Raw genomic sequence first — 16,491 nt, 5'->3', positions numbered from 1 at the left:
TTAAAAGAGAAAGCAGACGAAGTGGTTTATTTTTGTTATTCTTTTATTTATTTATTTATTTATTTTGTGTGAATCAAAAATAATTTGATAGAAATTCCTGTAACTCCCTCATTTTTTCCAGGGCATGACATCACAATGTAGGCTATCAAAGTAACAATAACATTGTTACTTTTTCAACCATCGAGCATGCTTCATCCCAGTCCTGGTGTACATTTCTAAGCTGTACTCCACGGTGCTGGAATGTCAAACAACTCTCTAAATGAGAGAAAAGCTACTGAGCCTGCAGCTCTTCAGCCCGTTTCTCATCCAGAACAAAGGGAGTAGCAATGGTCCTCCCTTTCAGCAGCTGCTCCAGGCCCTGACAGAGGAGAGGAGATAGGAGTTAAATCAGGAGCAAATACAGAAATTATTACAGAGTATTTGTCGTCCACAGTGTATCTGGAATGCAAGCCAGAGCTTGTGTCTAAGTGCGCTGCAGGATTCCTGAGTTTAACACTGTTCTCACCTCTCCAAAGTACGAGACTAGTGGTGAAATCTCACACTGAGCCGGAGGTCTGTCATCTGCTGACACACTGCAGGATGAATAATGCACATTTTAGTTCTCGATAATAAGTTTTGATCTTTTTTCCCCCATCAGCCTTAAAATAACATTCACATCAGCCCCATGTTCACCCTCCCTGTGTAATACACAGTCAGTGCACTCAGGGAACTCAACATAGCGTGGTAAATTGGATATTTAGTAATCAATATCATTTTGTGTGATCAAATCACCTGTTTAGCTGTTATATATGCCACAGAGAGTTAACTACACATGGCAGACATGAGAATTAATTTCCTCATCTCACTCTTGATTAGAAAGCTGACAATTAAAAGGCCTTTTAGTCTTTGATTTTTTTAAATAACATTATTAATTCAAGTGTTATTCCAATAATGGTGGACTATTCCTTTAAAGTAACAACTAGAGCACATGGTGTGCAGTACATATGAACATCTCTGACCTCGTAAGAGGAAGGGGATTCCCGTGTTTATCCAACAGTGTGGCTCCAGCAGCTGTGGCCCAGCGGCAGTGTTGAGCCAGCAAGGCGTTTCTGGCTGTGGTCGGGCTGTCCGTGGCTGATCCGTCTGCATTTTTCAGGGGGGAAAACTCTTCCTCTCTCTCGACCTCGAACACAACAAAGTCCCTTCCAATGACAGGGCAATAAAAGTTTTCATTAGAGCAAATACGCTACAGTGAAACAACATGTCAGTGTATACAAACTGAAAGATAATGTGATCAATACCTTGAGAATGGGAAGACATCAAAAACAAATTTCTCCATCTTTATGCCATTGGATTTGGTTGGTTTGATTTGAATACCTTCTGCATCCACAAAGGGCACTTTCTTTATGGCAACATGTTGCTTCAGTTGGTGCTTGTATTTCCTGTAAGATGAAAATCATTAGCTGCACCAAACAAGATGGGAGACCATAAAAAAGGAAGGCTGCATAAAGGCCTTAGGAGCCATGAAGTTCAGTAGCTGCTTTAACAATGTTTAAAACTTTTTGCAAATTTGTAAACAATAAAAAAGTAACTATCAGCTCAATGCTGGCTGACCTATTGTCCACATATTGTACAAGTAAAACATTTGATAGTGAAGCTCTGTTGGCCAACGGCTCCCTTGTTTCCTGTTTAAGGACATGACTTTGAGAAACTGCTCATCTGCTGTCATTCTGTGCCTGGCATTTCTTTTTTTGTCCTCCACTTATCCAGTTTCCTCAGATTTTATGAGGACACACTGCACACCATGTCAAGTTTTCAGCTAACAGCTCTTTTCTTTACATTCAACTAAAGAAATGGAAACAAATGATATGTTTTTGAGAAAAGCTGCTGCAACAAAATGCCTAAAAATACAATTTAAAATGTTCTTTTCCAAGTTGTCTGGCTCATCCCTGGAGTTAGGTGCCTTTTTATACTTGAATGATTTAGTCATTTGTAAACACTGGCTAAACAAACAAAATACATGGTCATGGTGAAAATGGTCAGGTATAACGACTGGACTGAAAATGAGTGAAAAAGCAGCCAATGTCCAAAGAAAAACTTTGAAAGACCTTCGGAAAGCTGGAGAAATCAAGACCACTTTAAAAGATTAGAAGCAAGGCCGGCTCATTGGAATCAAAATAGAAAAACATGAGGGCTCAAGACTTTTACAGATGGATGACCTAGCACAGTGTTTTGGTCTATTTGGGGACTATTTAGATAGAATAGTTCATGCTGAAACTGCCAGCATTAAGCTTTACTGTAAGTGTCCCACTATCTTTGACTTGCTTAAAACTGAAATCTCACAAGTCCTGGTGCTCTTAAATTAACCTGGAGAATGAAGAGAGCTCAAATTTGTTCTTAATTGCTTTGTCGTTCGTGTACTACTAAGAACCGTCTTTCATTTGTGTCTAATGTTGTGCCCCTTACTCGGCCACATCCTGCAGGAAGCTCCTGGTAAAGAAGTGATTGCAGATGTTTCCAGCACTGTAGACCAACTCTCCTCCAGGTCCTCGCAGTTCAGCTGTCTGTGGCTGGATCTCGCTGTACTCCACCACCTGGGATACCCCTTGTACTCTGCAAACCACACCAACCGGCTCTGCTGGGTATGCCTTCTCCACCACCTGATCCAAGACAGAGGTGGAGAACAGCTAGAACTAGGAGAACCCGTTAGGATTTTGACCTTATATACAGCCAGTCTGCTCCAAGGACCACACTTTACACTTTGCTGTGTTGGATTAAAGTTCCAAGGGAGTTGGAGGACTTTGTTTGGAGTCTCTGCTCCCCCATTTGGACTTCATCAGGCACAACCTGGAGAGGGTTATATTGGTGGTCATGGTGTCTCCCTCTTCCAGCATCTTCCTCACTCCCAGCATTAGCAGAGTTTCGTTAGAATAAATTCGGGTGGTTTTATTACAGGAGTTTTACTTTTTGATTTTACTTTTTCTTTGCTCCTGTTAAATTGCTTAAATAAAATATCCTATCTGCATTTAAAGTCTAAATTGTGAACATTTACTCTTTAAACTGGTAGTAAACTGGTAGTAAACTGGTGTATGGGTGTTCCATCTCTTCAATGGTTCTTACTGGTTACTCCAGCCCTTAAAAGTAATAGATCCCTCAATAAACCCTTTACTGGGTTTGATATTTTGAGTAGTATTTAAGTGACAGCTGTTCGCAGCTTATTAAGAGTGTGTGTTAATGTTAGCAGTGCTCACCTGTTCGTCCCTTCAGCAGGATGCAGAGCTAAAAAGTAAAAAGGGCTCAGGGACGAGTTGCTGCCCCAGGTGGAGGAGTTTTAGCATCTCGGGGTCTTGTTCACGAGTGATGGGAGAAGGGAGCATGAGATTGACAGATGGATCGGGGGCTGCGTCTGCAGTGATGCGGACGCTGCATCAATCTGTTGTGGTAAAGAGGGAGCTGAGCGTAAAAGCAAAGCTGTCAATTTACCGGTCAATCTACATCCCTACCCTCACCTGTGGCCATGAGCTTTGGGCAGTGACCGACAACATGAGATCGCAAATATAAGCAGCAGAAATGAGCTTCCTCCAAAGGGTGGCTGGCCTCTCCCTTGGAGATAGGGTGAGGAGTGCAGCCATTCGGGTGGGGCTCAAAGTAGAGCCGCTGCTCCTCCACATCAAAAGGAGCTGGTTGAGGTGGTTCGGGCATCTGACTAGGATGCCTCCTGGGCATCTCTTGGGAGAGGTGTTCCAGGCATTTCCTACTGGGAGGAGGCCCCGGGGCAGAACCAGGACACGATGGAGAGATTATATCGCTTGGCTGGCCTGGGAACGCCTTGGGGTCCCCCCAGATGAGCTGGTCGAGGTGGCTGGGGAGAAGGAGGTCTGGGCTTCTTTGCTTAGGCTGCTGCCCCCGTGACCCGGCCCCAGTTAAGTGGAATATTTCTCGTGCTATGTTTTGGTTTGGCGATGGTACATGTGGATTTAGTTTTTCATTTGGTTTTCTAACCCAGACTTGGGTTATTCTACCTGTGGCAGGTAGAGTATAAAGGGAAGCCAGTTGCTTTCAGAGGGCTGGTGTGAGGTTTGTGAACTCTCTTGCTCTCATTATAAAGACCAGAGTTGGTGGATCAATTTTATTCCAGCCTTGTGGTTTTTATTTAAACCTCAAGCTGCCACCAGCCACACTGACTGCACTGTAAAGCTGAGCATTTTAACACAGGAGTCTGTGGGACCTGACTCACTTTTGGAGCCAGCCTCAAGTTGGTAAGACGACTTGACTCTTCAGCCCCGGGCGTTACCCTCTGGAACTATTCTGATCTGAAAGCTGTGCACTGAAGTGCTTCTTTGTGCACTGAGGACTTTGAGCAAAGTGGTTTTGTTTAGAAAAAAAGAAAACAAAAAAAATCATAATTTTTTAGTCAGCAGTGGGGGTCCAAAGTAGTTATATATAAAAAAGAAGCCCTTCTGAGTATATATCAGTGATAATGTAAAAGACTTTTTAATGCATTCCTTCATATCTGCTGTGTGATGCTGTGTTACTCCACCTTGGCCCCGCAGTCAGCCCCCTTGCTCACACAGAAGCCAATAAACACAGGATCGGCCATCTTGACTAGGATGTTGTCCACACAGTACACATGCAGGTACTGCACCCCCCTTTTCTTCATGTCCTCCAGCACCTTATTGTCCACCAGCGCCTGGTACAGACCTCCATTACCATCTGAAACCAAAGTTTATGTAACTCCACTGACATTTGCTTCTGGTTCTTCTGTGTGACTTCACGGTACCTACCTGGGGCCATGGCTAGCTTCCCTTTATTTTCCAAGATAACTTTTCCATCAAAGGTCACAGCTGGAATCATCCTTTGTTCAAACATAATAATGTTTGATGCTTCCAGACCAAAATAGTTGTTCTCCTCAAAGAACTTCTCAGTGGGAACCAGAGTGAACTCACTGGTCATTATGTACCTGTAGATGACAAAGGGCACACACTGTTACACACTGTCTGCAGCAACAGGCTTTTGTCGCTAATAAACGCTGGATAAAATGGAACGCAATACTGGCCAAAGAAATGGTAAAATATTAGTCATGTAAATGAGCCGGTACTTTTGTAGTTGGGCACTCGTAGTGTTTTCTACTGCATGTCTAATGCAGACTGGAGGAATCAGGGACCTTCTGATTGGTAGACGACCTGCTTTACCACCTGAGTAAGATGTTTTTAAAGGCTGATGTTAACTTTATTAAGCCTTATAGAAAACTGAGACAATCCATCATGATTTCGACTCTCCTCAGTGTAAGCTTACACTTGATCAGATTAGCAGAGGAAGAGGAACTCACCATGGAACAGTGCATTTAGAGCCATGCTTGCTGTCTGCGAGCTCTTGGAGTTTGCGAATGCGTTCTGCCTGGATCTGATACAAGGTTTTACCACTTGGCAGCCCAACATTGTACATCCCTTTAGGATACTGAACACCAAGACGGGTCCCCTGACCGCCAGCCAAGAGCAGCACTCCAACACGATCCTCTGAGATTTCCACCAAGCCTGTAATAAAAAAAAAAAAAAATCTAAAATGAGCAGAAGGGAACTGTATAAATTTACGAACGTCCATCTTTTATGTACAGTCTATGATCAAACCTAATCCAAGATTAAAAACAGCTGAAACCTTCCAACTGGCTCAAAGTCATCATTAAAAGCTGTCCTGCATGGTCGCCTTCAGGCTTCACCTACCTGGGAATCAGAGTATTGGTAACTTATATGTAAGTGTATAAACTAAATTTCACACCAACTTTGGCAGCAGTTAAAAATGATCTTTGGTGGTTCGATCTCCCCGTCATGGATGGGTAGAATTGGTCTGATAAAGATGAATGTGCTACCTAGAATATTATAAAAGAACAGCTACAAAGGTTTTCAGCATCACTGCAAATGTTGGATTCTGAGTCTGAACACAATGTAGAAAAAAAAAGCATATATGCAGAGCCCCCCCAGCAGGTGGCCCCCAACAGTGCTTGAGCAATATGTAATTTTTGTGCATGCTATATATTAATAGTAATTATAATATAAAACAAAAATGTAATATTTTGATACAACCACAATTCCAAAAAGAATCTGAGACAGTGTCAATTGTGAAAAAAGAAAAATCACACCTGTGCTAGTCACATACAAATGGCATGTTCTTCCAGGTTTGACCTACAGACAGACCAACAGACAGCTGATAACAGCCTTACATTATACACAGTATCATTTTGGGGTCTTTGCCGTTATATTCCACCAAAATTTATTTATCCTGTTCAGCAACTATTTCCCCAGGAGCTCTGCTGAAATGTTCAGCATCACTGCTGGTTGCTCCTCACTCTGAACATGGCATTTTGGTTTTTCTGAGCCATGCAGTTTTTCAGATCATCGTCCTGCTGCACGACCCAAGAGTGACTGAGCTTCAAAGCATGAACTGATGGCCGGATGTTCTCCTACAGGATTTTCTGATTACAGCAAGTCATCCAGGTCCTGAAGCAGGATAGCAGCCCCAGACCATCACACTACCACCACCACGTTTGACTGCTGATGATGTTCTTCTTATGAAATGCTGTGTTAGTTTATGCAGATGTAACGGGACTCAAACCTTACAAAAAGTTCCGCTTTTGTTGTCATCAGTCCACAGAATATTTTCCCAAAGGTCTCGGGGATCATCGGGATGTTTGTTGGCAAATGTGAGACGAGCCTTTCTGTTCTTTTTGGTTACAGTTAATTCATGATTTAACAAGGGGGACAATTAATTTTCCACACAGGGCCCTTGGATAGCCCTTTTCCGCTTAATAAATAAAATCATCTAAAAACTGCATTTTGTATTTACTCAGGTTATCTTTATCTAATATTAAGATTTGTTTGACAATCTGAAACATTAAAGTGTGACAAAAATTCAAAAAAGTAAGAAATGAGGAAGGGCCAAATACGTTTTCACAGCACTGTTCAGCTGCTGTATTTCCAAGAGGGAGACAAGAAAGGAGAGAACTTCTCTGAGATGGACAGGAGAGAAAGGAGATTATTTTAAAAGGTGAGGACTGCTCAGTGACACTGGATAAACTGGAAATGTGAAGTTTACCTGTAATGTCCTCATTCATGTTAGTTTTTTAGTCAGATACTGAATGATGTGAAATTCTGTTGTTTTTTTATTTTGAAATGTCCTGTTAAACAAACTGAAGTATACTAACTTTGTTTTATTCAATGTTTGCTTTAAAAAAAATACAAAATAAAAACAGAAATAGGCAGTTTAGTGCAGCTACACTGATCAGTTTGCAGTAGTGTGGTGAAGTTTACAGTAATGGCATTACTGTAAACTTCACCAAGAGTAACAACATGACTGATGAAGATCCAGATCAGTCATGACTCATCTACTTCTGTGGGCATCGTCCCTTCACCTTCTATTAGAAAATAATCTTGATTACAATTTTTTTTTTTTATCCACATCAGGAACATTGCTGTCATAATTCCAGTTAACAGAATTCCAGTGATTGAGCTTCGGTCAATAATCCAGAGGTTATCTGCCGTAGCACCAGCTCAAAGTGAATTTATGACCCGAAACTCTGAATGAAGGAGCCAGGCTGCCCTCACCCCCAGACAAAGGGAGCATCCAGGGAATTTTTCTGCATTGTGACTGTATGAAGTAGAACCCTGAGCACTGCTTCACTGTTTAAACACTCGTCTGGAAGCAGGAGTGGTGCTGGCAAGACTACTGAGGGGGAAAAGGAGCTCATCAGGGCAGCAGAGAGAGGAGACACCAACAGGTGTGGGTGTGAAAACTTACATTAAATACAGTATCACATGAAAAAGCTCCGGCTGCTTCATTTAGGGTATTAGTGAAGTTGGATTGTGATGGTTACTTTTATTTTTTTAGTGAAAGAAAGTGCACTCCATTTTGAACTATTCTATTTACATATATAAATAAACACATACTATACTGTACATATACTGTATGTACACATTCCTATATGATATATATGATTACTGAAGAAAGAAAGTGGATTTGTACCCAGGGGTCTATAAGCTGATCTGCGCATGCCCCTGACTGCAGTCACTTTTCTGATTAGATGTGGAGGAAGTCATCCACCTACAGATTAGGCAACAGCAAAGTTTTTTCCCTGTGTTTTTCCTCTGCTTGTGTTCTACATCACAGATGTTCAAGCTGAGTATGAATTTAGGATGAAATAAAGTTTGTACCTCCGTGTATTCTCATTATTTTATTATATTTATATGGCACGAGGTTCCGTTTGTTTTGCACAAAAACAGCTGGTAGAAAGGTCCTCCACAGAGCTCCTTACTTTTATATTCTGAGTACCATTCAGAACTTGTACTTCTTCGCTTTGAGTAAAGACGTTGACTCGGTACTTCCAGAGTATTTTTAACAAGTATCTGTACTTCTACTTAAGTAACGGATGTCTGTACCTTTGCCACCCCCGTGCCATAGTTAACGGGATTTGACATTCACCTCGGTTTTCCCACTCTGCGAGACAGTCTCTGCCACTTTTCCTCACGCTGCCGATGGACTCGGGGGGGATCGGCTCTATGTGCTGATCCAGACTGTCAGGCGGGGAGGCTGCAGCCTTCGCGGCCCCCTCACAGTGCTCCTTCAGCCCCTTCAGGTCCAGCTGAGCCAGCTCCCAGAGGAAAGCGTCCCTCTGCTCCTCACTCAGCTCCGGCCAAAACTGCAGGACGTGCGCCTGCCCCGCGCTCTCCAAACTCCGCTTCACTTGCTCCAAAGAAGGCATTTTGCGTCTTAGTACCGAAACACGGCGCAGAATATGACATTAACACACATTCAACTTCCTCCTCCGCTGAGGCAGCAGGAGCGCGCTGCTCCGAGGGAAACGTGTCAGGAGCAACTCGTGACTGCAGCTCCCAGCTCTCCTCCTCTCATGCAGGATACGCCGCAGCAGCGAGCTCAAAGGCGTCTTTATGCACGTCCATGTTTGCACAAGCGTTTGGACCGCTTCCTCTCAGCCAGGCCGAGAGACCAGAGGTTACACCGGAGTTCAGGAGAAAAGCTGTTAGCTCAGCGTCTGGTCAGCTGACTGCACGCTGTGGCTCAGCCACGCCGCGCGCACGTGAGCTCGGGGTAAAAGCGCGAGCTCGTGATTTTAATTGAAATTTTTTTTTTTTAACGCAACAGAAGTGTCATATATGAGCTGTGATCTCTCTTCTTAGAAAACAGCGTGTGTGTGTGTTAATGAGTACAATAGTAATATTAGTGTTATGTAGTTTTTGTGCATTTTCATTTATTCACTTTTTTTTTTTTCTTTTTTTTTTAAGCTTTATTTCTCACATACACATACATGCAGTGAGATTCATTCTCTGCATTTAACCCATCACACACGGAGTATGTAGTATACACAGCACAGCATGGAGCAGGGGGCAGCCAAAGGGCACCTGGGGAGCAACCTGGGGGGGTGGGCTTGCTCAGGGACCCACAGTGATGCCAGCACGAGGATTTGAACCAGGGTCCTCTCAGTGATGAACCCTCTTCTTCTCCCCTAGGCCACCACTCCAGAGTGGAAGTGAAATTATGTTCACCAGGAATGTGTTTTCATTTTGAAGCTGTCTCTCACCAGGCTCAGGGTTTCCTTTCAGGGGAGTGAGCGGGGGCACGTTTGTCTGGGCCCAGACCTCCCTGACCTCCCTGACCCCTGCGTGGATGTGTGTGGATGACCCTAACCAACCTGATCTGCTGGGCAGGCTTTTCTTTATTTCTGAATTAGAGAGCACACAGAGCTATGCTGCACGTACAGAACAGTTCTGAATCATTATGGAGAACAGTGGAAAATGAATGATATATAATTCACTAAACTTCAGTGTAACTTCCCTAAAAGCTTTAAAGCATGTGCTGTTAAATATGAGTCAGCTTCTCTCCATCAGGTTGGTGTTCTGTTGTGCTCAGTGGCAGAAATGTTCCCTGTGGGCCGTGAATATAAATGCATCTGCGTTTATATTACATAAGTAGGGAGTGTGTGCTCTGTCTCAAGTCTTTATCACTGGTATATTCACAGTTAGTTTATTTTTAGAGCCATTCCTTTAATAAAAATAGCAATAAAAAAATTTATTTATAACACTGATGTACAAGATGCTGAGGACACTCATTACATTAAATGCTAAAAATCCCAAGAGCCACGGGACACTGCACAGAAGAACGCTTTGAACTTGTGAATGATCACCTCCACCCACAGAAACACAAAGGCTGCTTTCACTTTGAAAACAGGCTGTATTTTAAGCAGCATTTTGGACGTATTGATTGACTGATACAAAAGTATCAATATGCTCAACACTAACAGTCATCTTGACAGTTACAAACGGCCTAACAATTGTGCAGGCACGTCTTCCACTGGCGGAGCTTGATGTGACAGGAGCTTTCTGTAGTTGTGTGTTTTTAGGAGCTTAGGATGCCAACATTTTAAGTTCAAACAAATGAGAACAAACGAGTCAGTCCTGATCTAGTTTATTTAACAGCTGAACTCATAAAAGCATAAATAAGTTTTTCAATAACACTCTTCCAGTGGCAGGTTCTTCAAACAGACAACTACTGTACAAGTACTCATACTCATTCACTTACAGCTAGCATAATAAAATAAAATAGAAATATATATAGTGTATACATTTTGTAAACTAGGCCACCATTTCTGTGTTGCCTTTAGTTTGTATAGGTAGCACTTGCACTGATCTGCCTGACTGCTGGTCAGTACAGGAAACACATGGCTACTTTTAAGACACTGTAGCATTACCTTTCACTACAAATACAGAACATTTACACACAGCCACACACACATTCTGTCACCGCTTTATGCACAATATACAATACCAGAGCGAGGAGTAAGAAACAGCAGCTGTGCCAGGAAATAAAAGAATGAGTCAGTCTGACGTCATCACTGAAGTATTTCTCATTCATTCGCTCTCAGGTGCGACACTCAGACGTCGGCCCATCAATCTTCTCTGCCTGCTACAAACACACAGTGTGATGCAAAAGCAGGCATGTTGCTCCCTGAAGCAGCCAGTCCAGCATGTCTCACTGCGGAGATGCTGCCAGAAATAAACAGCCTGGACAGACGGCATCATCTTTTTACGTTTATAGCTCAGGATGCAGCGTACTAAATTACCAGTCGAGCTAATGTGCTGGTAGCTGCCTGTGGTACTTCACGGGCTGGCTAAGCAGAACAGCAGCAGCTAACATCACTGGGTTAACTCGTTCACTTCATCGCATCTGCCCAGGAGAGGTGATGTTTTCATTAAACAAACTTACATGGAAATTGGCTAATCTGCAGGAAACACTGACGAGCAAAAGTGTGGCAGGTCAGTGACACTGCTGCTGGAGTGACAGAAGTATTAATGAGACAAAAATTGCAAGTAATTAAATGAAAATATATTAGAAAACTGAATATATAGAACTGTAATATATATTTTAAACAATTTAGTAATTTAGCATGTATCTGATATTCACTGGTTTCATGTGGAACATTTTGGGGGTTCAGTGTAACTGAAGCTTTGACTTTCAAACTGTCAGAGTAAAAAAAACACAAGCCTCTGTTTGCCACCATTACAGGAGCTCTGAAACAATGGAAAGTACCAAATAATAACAGTTTCAGTCAGTCCTGTCACCTCTCTGTAAAAAGAAATGAATACAGTAGTAAATACATTTAAAATAAATGGAGAACCTTAAAATGCTATCCTAGTGTTCAGGTGCATTTACGCAAGAAAGGCTTGACAAGGCACTCCAGGAATGATCGTGTGATACAGACATCAGTCAGGCTGAGTGCTGCCGGGGCAGCATGCCACTTTTTTAAGGAGTGTTTATACAAAAACTGAAACATGACTTCACGTTACAACTTGGCAACATTTTTGAGCATTAACATTTGAAAAGCACTCAGTCCTGGCCGGCTCCTCTGGCCGACACAGTCGTGCTTTCTCATGTGAAGGCAGAAAAAAGAAACAACAGGTGGTGTTGGTGCAGGAATAAAGGAGGAATGCAGGTGAACCTGCACTCGGAGGACAGAACTAACCTCTGAACTGCTGAAAAACAACTTTATCAAAGCAAAACAAGTTCAGTGTGATAACAGAACATTCAGTTTCAACTTCAGCTGACAGAAAGTTTTTGGGTCTTTTGTGTGTGAAGAGCCACACACAGGCATCTGTAAACAGCGCTGTTTTGGATTAACATTATGAAGCAAAAATAAAAATAATGTGATCTACTTTGTACTTTTTTTTTTTTGTAAACTGGGATCAGCTGGGCTGCATGGTCTGCAACAGCTGAAATGACCGTTAAATCAGTGACCATGTTCCCTTCTTCCTAAATCACCCACAGAAAAAACACACTGCAAACTTTCACTGTTTCAGGCCACTGAGTTATTAAGGAGTGCAAACTTTTGATGGCCATTACAAAGCAGACAAGCTTCTCTGTGGCTCAGTGATGCTGATTTCTTGGCACATTTCCTCTCCACGCCTGCCACGATGTCCAAGGTAGCAGAGTGCCGTTGTTTGTTTGGTGAGGCTGCCTTATTTCTTTCTCAGGACAGCCTGAGAATTCTGCACAGTAAGTCTGTTATGCTCTCATCATGTTGGATCTGCTGAAATTAAAGCAAAATGAAGTACAAAAACTAAAATCTTTGTAATATGAAAAAAGATTTTGTGCTCTGATCAGCTGTTGCTGCAGCCGGTATGAGAAAGGGCTCGGCATTCTTTATGGGCTACAGTAGCAGCTCAATCAAAAATGTGAAGCAAGTGTATTTGCTTTTGGTCACATGTCACTCTTTATGGCAGCAGACCAAAAATAACACACGTCTTTATCCGGAGTGGACGACTGTTGTAGTGACATTTCTCTATTTACTTGAATCCTTTTACAAAAAGCAAATAAAAACCCTTATTGTAAAATAACAGAGGTATGTGACAGTGATGATGTTTTCAAATTGAAACATTTCTGAGACTGAAGTAAGTGTGCAAGTAAACAAACAACAACAAAAAAAAGCCCAAAGTCACAGATTCACGAGGAAAATCCATCTGCTGTAGTTTTTTTGTCAAGGAACCAACCACACCGATCCAATCACACAAAAGCTACTGTGGTAAACTGGAAGCGACACCATCAGCTAATGGACGTAGCTTCTTGGTCTGAAAAGTGAAGAAAATGCTAAAGTGCATTAAACCTGCAGTCTTTCTAATAATCTTCTTTCTGTGGCAGAGACTTGTAGTTGTATACGTGTCTGTGGGAAAATGGCCCTCAGCACCCTTTTTATGTGACCTCAGGGGGTTCAGGTCATACTGAATGCAATGTGCAGTTAATTTTGTAAATAATGGTCCTTCTAAGAGTTGGAATGACTTGCTAATCTTTACCCCGTGAGCGTGTGGACAGAGTCACCCCTCGATCATCACAGGGTCAGAACGGGACTTCACTAACCCACGATTCATGCTACAAAGTTAGTGAACAGGTGAAAAAGTCAGTGATACACGAAAGTAAGTGTACAAAAAAAAAAATCACCTCATCTAATCGGTTTTCAACTGTTTGCAGCAAACTCTCTCCAAAGGACCTGATGACAGCTTTGCTAAGATGAGGCCATCCACAGACAGCTTCATCGTCGGTGTGACGGGGCTGGTTCAGCGAGCCGCTGTGCTCCTTGACAAAAACACATTTTTTTGGAGTGTTTCTCTTGAAATCTGTGACTTTAAATCTCAAAGGAGTTTTTTTGAGTTACTGTTCTTAAAGTTTCTGACTTTAATCTCAGAGATATTGAACTCTTCCCTCAGCTCTGTATTTATTTTTTTTGCTAGAATGGCCCTAATCACTTTACCTCATTTTAATCCTCTATTTTATTAAATGTTGACCATCTTAAAGTAAAACTAGTTTATCTTATTTTCAATGCCAAACGCACCATATAGGTGTTCATATTTATCTACCATTTTAAATCTAATCACAGCTTCATACACAGACACAAAATCCGCCTCCAAAATGAACAAACATACAGGTGAACAGGAGCAGCTGTGATCATCGCGCACAGCTGCTCATCTCTGCTTCTGGGGATGCTGTGCCATCATCTACTTCTAACGTTAACCTAGTAGATTCTACATATCTGCATTAACTTTCTGCTTTGCATTTCATAAGAATGCCAACCAAACCTAAATGTACAATAAATTATTATTTAAACATTTATGTTATTTGATTTTTAAATTACTCTCTTCAATACTTCCTGGTTAGTCGCAACACTCACAGGACGGAATAAACAACACTAGCCGTCCTTCTAGCTCCTCATCAGAGGCAGGTCAGGCTGAGGTATGGGCTGAGTCCAGTTACAGTTTGGAAGCATTTGTGTCTGTGGATGCTTTCATGACCAAATGCTTATTAAACAAAATGATAAATACACGGGAGGGCATCTGTAGTGGAAAAGCTGCGGAGAATAAAGGGAACCATCTGCCACATGCCTTTTTTTAAACCTTTCCTCCCTGTGCAGAAGAATCAGAATGAGACACACACAGTATCTGACGGTTATCTGACCCTTTCTGTGTGTGTCTGTTCATCTGCCCGTGTGCAGGAGGCACTCAAAGTCTCTGTTTTTTAGAATTCTGCCATAACCTTCATTCAAGGTTTTAGAGGGGACCGAGTTTAAATGAGCCAGTTTTGAGCAGGGGTCAGCTAGTGCACAGAAGCTTAAGGCTCATACCCTCACGGGTTTGTGCCTAGTCAGAGCACTAACAATGAGAAGTGGTGAGTAGTGTTAGGCGTTAGCAATGCCCACCAGGATTCTTCCATCCCACAGAGCAGCAGAGCTGTTCCTTTCACAGTGCTCAGCAGCAGGAACATGTTCCAGTTCTACCAATAATTCAGAGTCATGTAAACAATGTTAAGCCAAGACTCACAGGTGTTGAAGCACTGCTGAGCTGCTAAAAGAAAGCTTAATGAGAGCAACTAACAGACATGCTTCAGTCAAGGTTTTCTCTCTTCATCATCTCGGCTGTCCTTCATTTTCTGCAGTCTGACAATGAGACCGAGACGGGCTGAATTGCAGCTGCTTCTTTCAGTCAATGGTTGAAAAAACAAAACAAAAACAAAAACAAAAAACATTTGGACTCTTGAGTTCTTCTGTCTGCATCCCTGCTCACTTTGACTGGACTCCCAGCGTGATCTTCAGGTACTCGTAGACCACGTAGCTGATGCTGACAGACGGAATGACCTTCATGAAGTTGGGTGCCAGGCCTCGGTAGAGCCCGATGGGCCCCTCAGTCCTAATAATGTGTCTGAACAGTCTTGTCATGTTCATCTGAGGGCCTCCTCCCAGAGACGCTGCAGGAACAGAGCGAAGACGAGATCATCAAACAGAACAGCAAACGCATCTTTTCACTTGTGACCATAAACACCTACAATCAGGATTTGGAGGTCATGTTAAAATTAAATAACATTAAAGCTGTCGAGGTTCAGAATTAATCACATGGCTATTGTGGAGAAAGCAGTCATACTATTAGTTATACCCTTTTCTATAATTTAATCATAAAAACAGGTGTGAGAGTATCTAGTTTGTGCGTTTGCTACATTAGCACTAAGCAGTAAAGTCCAGCCAGAAAAAACTACAGGTGTTGGAGGAGCCACCTGAAGCCGTCGGTCCTCTTAGACTCATTTTAAAATGACCAACTTTACAGCATTAAAAAGCAGCCACGTTTACAGCCTGGTACAACCATGCGGGCCTCACTCTGAATAGTTTCCCTCGTCATAGCAGCTGTACAGAGTTGTATGTGCATGTGTGTGTGTTTCGTCTTATGCTGTGCAGTAGAGTAGTAGTCACTCTGCAGTGACTGACCTTGTGCCTGCATTCGAGTCCTGACCAGGGCGAGTGGGTAGCTGGCCAGCTGGCCGCACGTGCTGGAAGTAGTGCCACAAGCCAGTAACACAAACACTCCTGGATCAGCGCTATCTGTGGCATAGTGCTGCAGCCAGGAATTCTTCAGCGTCTAACAGAGAAGAGCACAGCGGTCAGACTGACCTAATAACAATCACAAAAAAGCCATCTCCCAACGATGGTCACAAACCTCATAGACAGCCAGGTCGATGCCAGCGTAGGGGATGATGCCCAGCATGTTAGGGACGTAGCCCTTGTAGAAAGCGGGCACACCCTCCTTCTGGAAGATATGTTTGGCACAATCCACGATGCCCGAGTACTGACCCGTCTTCCTCAGGGCTAGCCGTGTCTTCAGGACCTGAGAGGACAGGAAGTGATCATCCAAGAATCTTTCATACTTACACCAAGTTACATAACAGGCTGGAGATAAATGTAAATTTTTCTCTGGCCTATTCAAATTCATGTGATGAACCTCAAGCATATGCAAAGTGCTCACAGTGAAGGGCTGTGAGTCTGTGTGTGAAGTTAAAATGGGTCATCAGTCTCAAGGCAAGGAGGTACTGAGATACACTACATGGAAGAAAATATTGGTCCTCACATTTGAATTTACGTGTTCTGAGTCCAATCACAGATGCATAAAAGCAAGCACCCCACGCAGTCTGCCTTTA

At 42.7% G+C, this 16,491-nt stretch overlaps 2 protein-coding genes across 2 annotated transcripts in view; both read right to left on the bottom strand.

Annotated features, from left to right (window-relative positions):
* Nucleotides 1-48: 48 nt before the first annotated feature.
* On the bottom strand, nucleotides 49-9,069 carry uap1l1 (UDP-N-acetylglucosamine pyrophosphorylase 1 like 1). The gene is made up of 9 exons (XM_030723988.1): nucleotides 8,452-9,069; nucleotides 5,309-5,513; nucleotides 4,764-4,939; nucleotides 4,520-4,692; nucleotides 2,446-2,639; nucleotides 1,281-1,421; nucleotides 999-1,181; nucleotides 506-572; nucleotides 49-358 (listed from the first exon to the last, which is right to left on the bottom strand). The coding sequence occupies exons 1-9, from the start codon at nucleotides 8,729-8,731 to the stop codon at nucleotides 272-274; spliced, it is 1,506 nt and encodes a 501-aa protein (XP_030579848.1). The 5' UTR covers nucleotides 8,732-9,069; the 3' UTR covers nucleotides 49-271.
* A 1,377-nt stretch (nucleotides 9,070-10,446) lies between these two features.
* LOC115776359 (calcium-binding mitochondrial carrier protein SCaMC-2-like) overlaps nucleotides 10,447-16,491 on the bottom strand; it is a 29,022-nt gene continuing 22,977 nt past the window's right edge. The window contains exons 8-10 of the mRNA XM_030724000.1: nucleotides 16,014-16,181; nucleotides 15,785-15,935; nucleotides 10,447-15,273 (exon numbers count right to left, since the gene is read on the bottom strand). Of these exons, the coding sequence (XP_030579860.1) occupies nucleotides 15,089-15,273; nucleotides 15,785-15,935; nucleotides 16,014-16,181 (504 nt within the window). The 3' untranslated portion in view covers nucleotides 10,447-15,088. The remainder of the gene's footprint in view (nucleotides 15,274-15,784; nucleotides 15,936-16,013; nucleotides 16,182-16,491) is intronic.

This window comes from Archocentrus centrarchus, unplaced genomic scaffold (assembly GCF_007364275.1).
Source record: "Archocentrus centrarchus isolate MPI-CPG fArcCen1 unplaced genomic scaffold, fArcCen1 scaffold_30_ctg1, whole genome shotgun sequence".
NCBI lineage: Eukaryota > Metazoa > Chordata > Actinopteri > Cichliformes > Cichlidae > Archocentrus > Archocentrus centrarchus.
The sequence above is the reverse complement of the archived record's forward strand: the minus strand, read 5'-3'. Positions and strand labels throughout refer to the sequence as shown.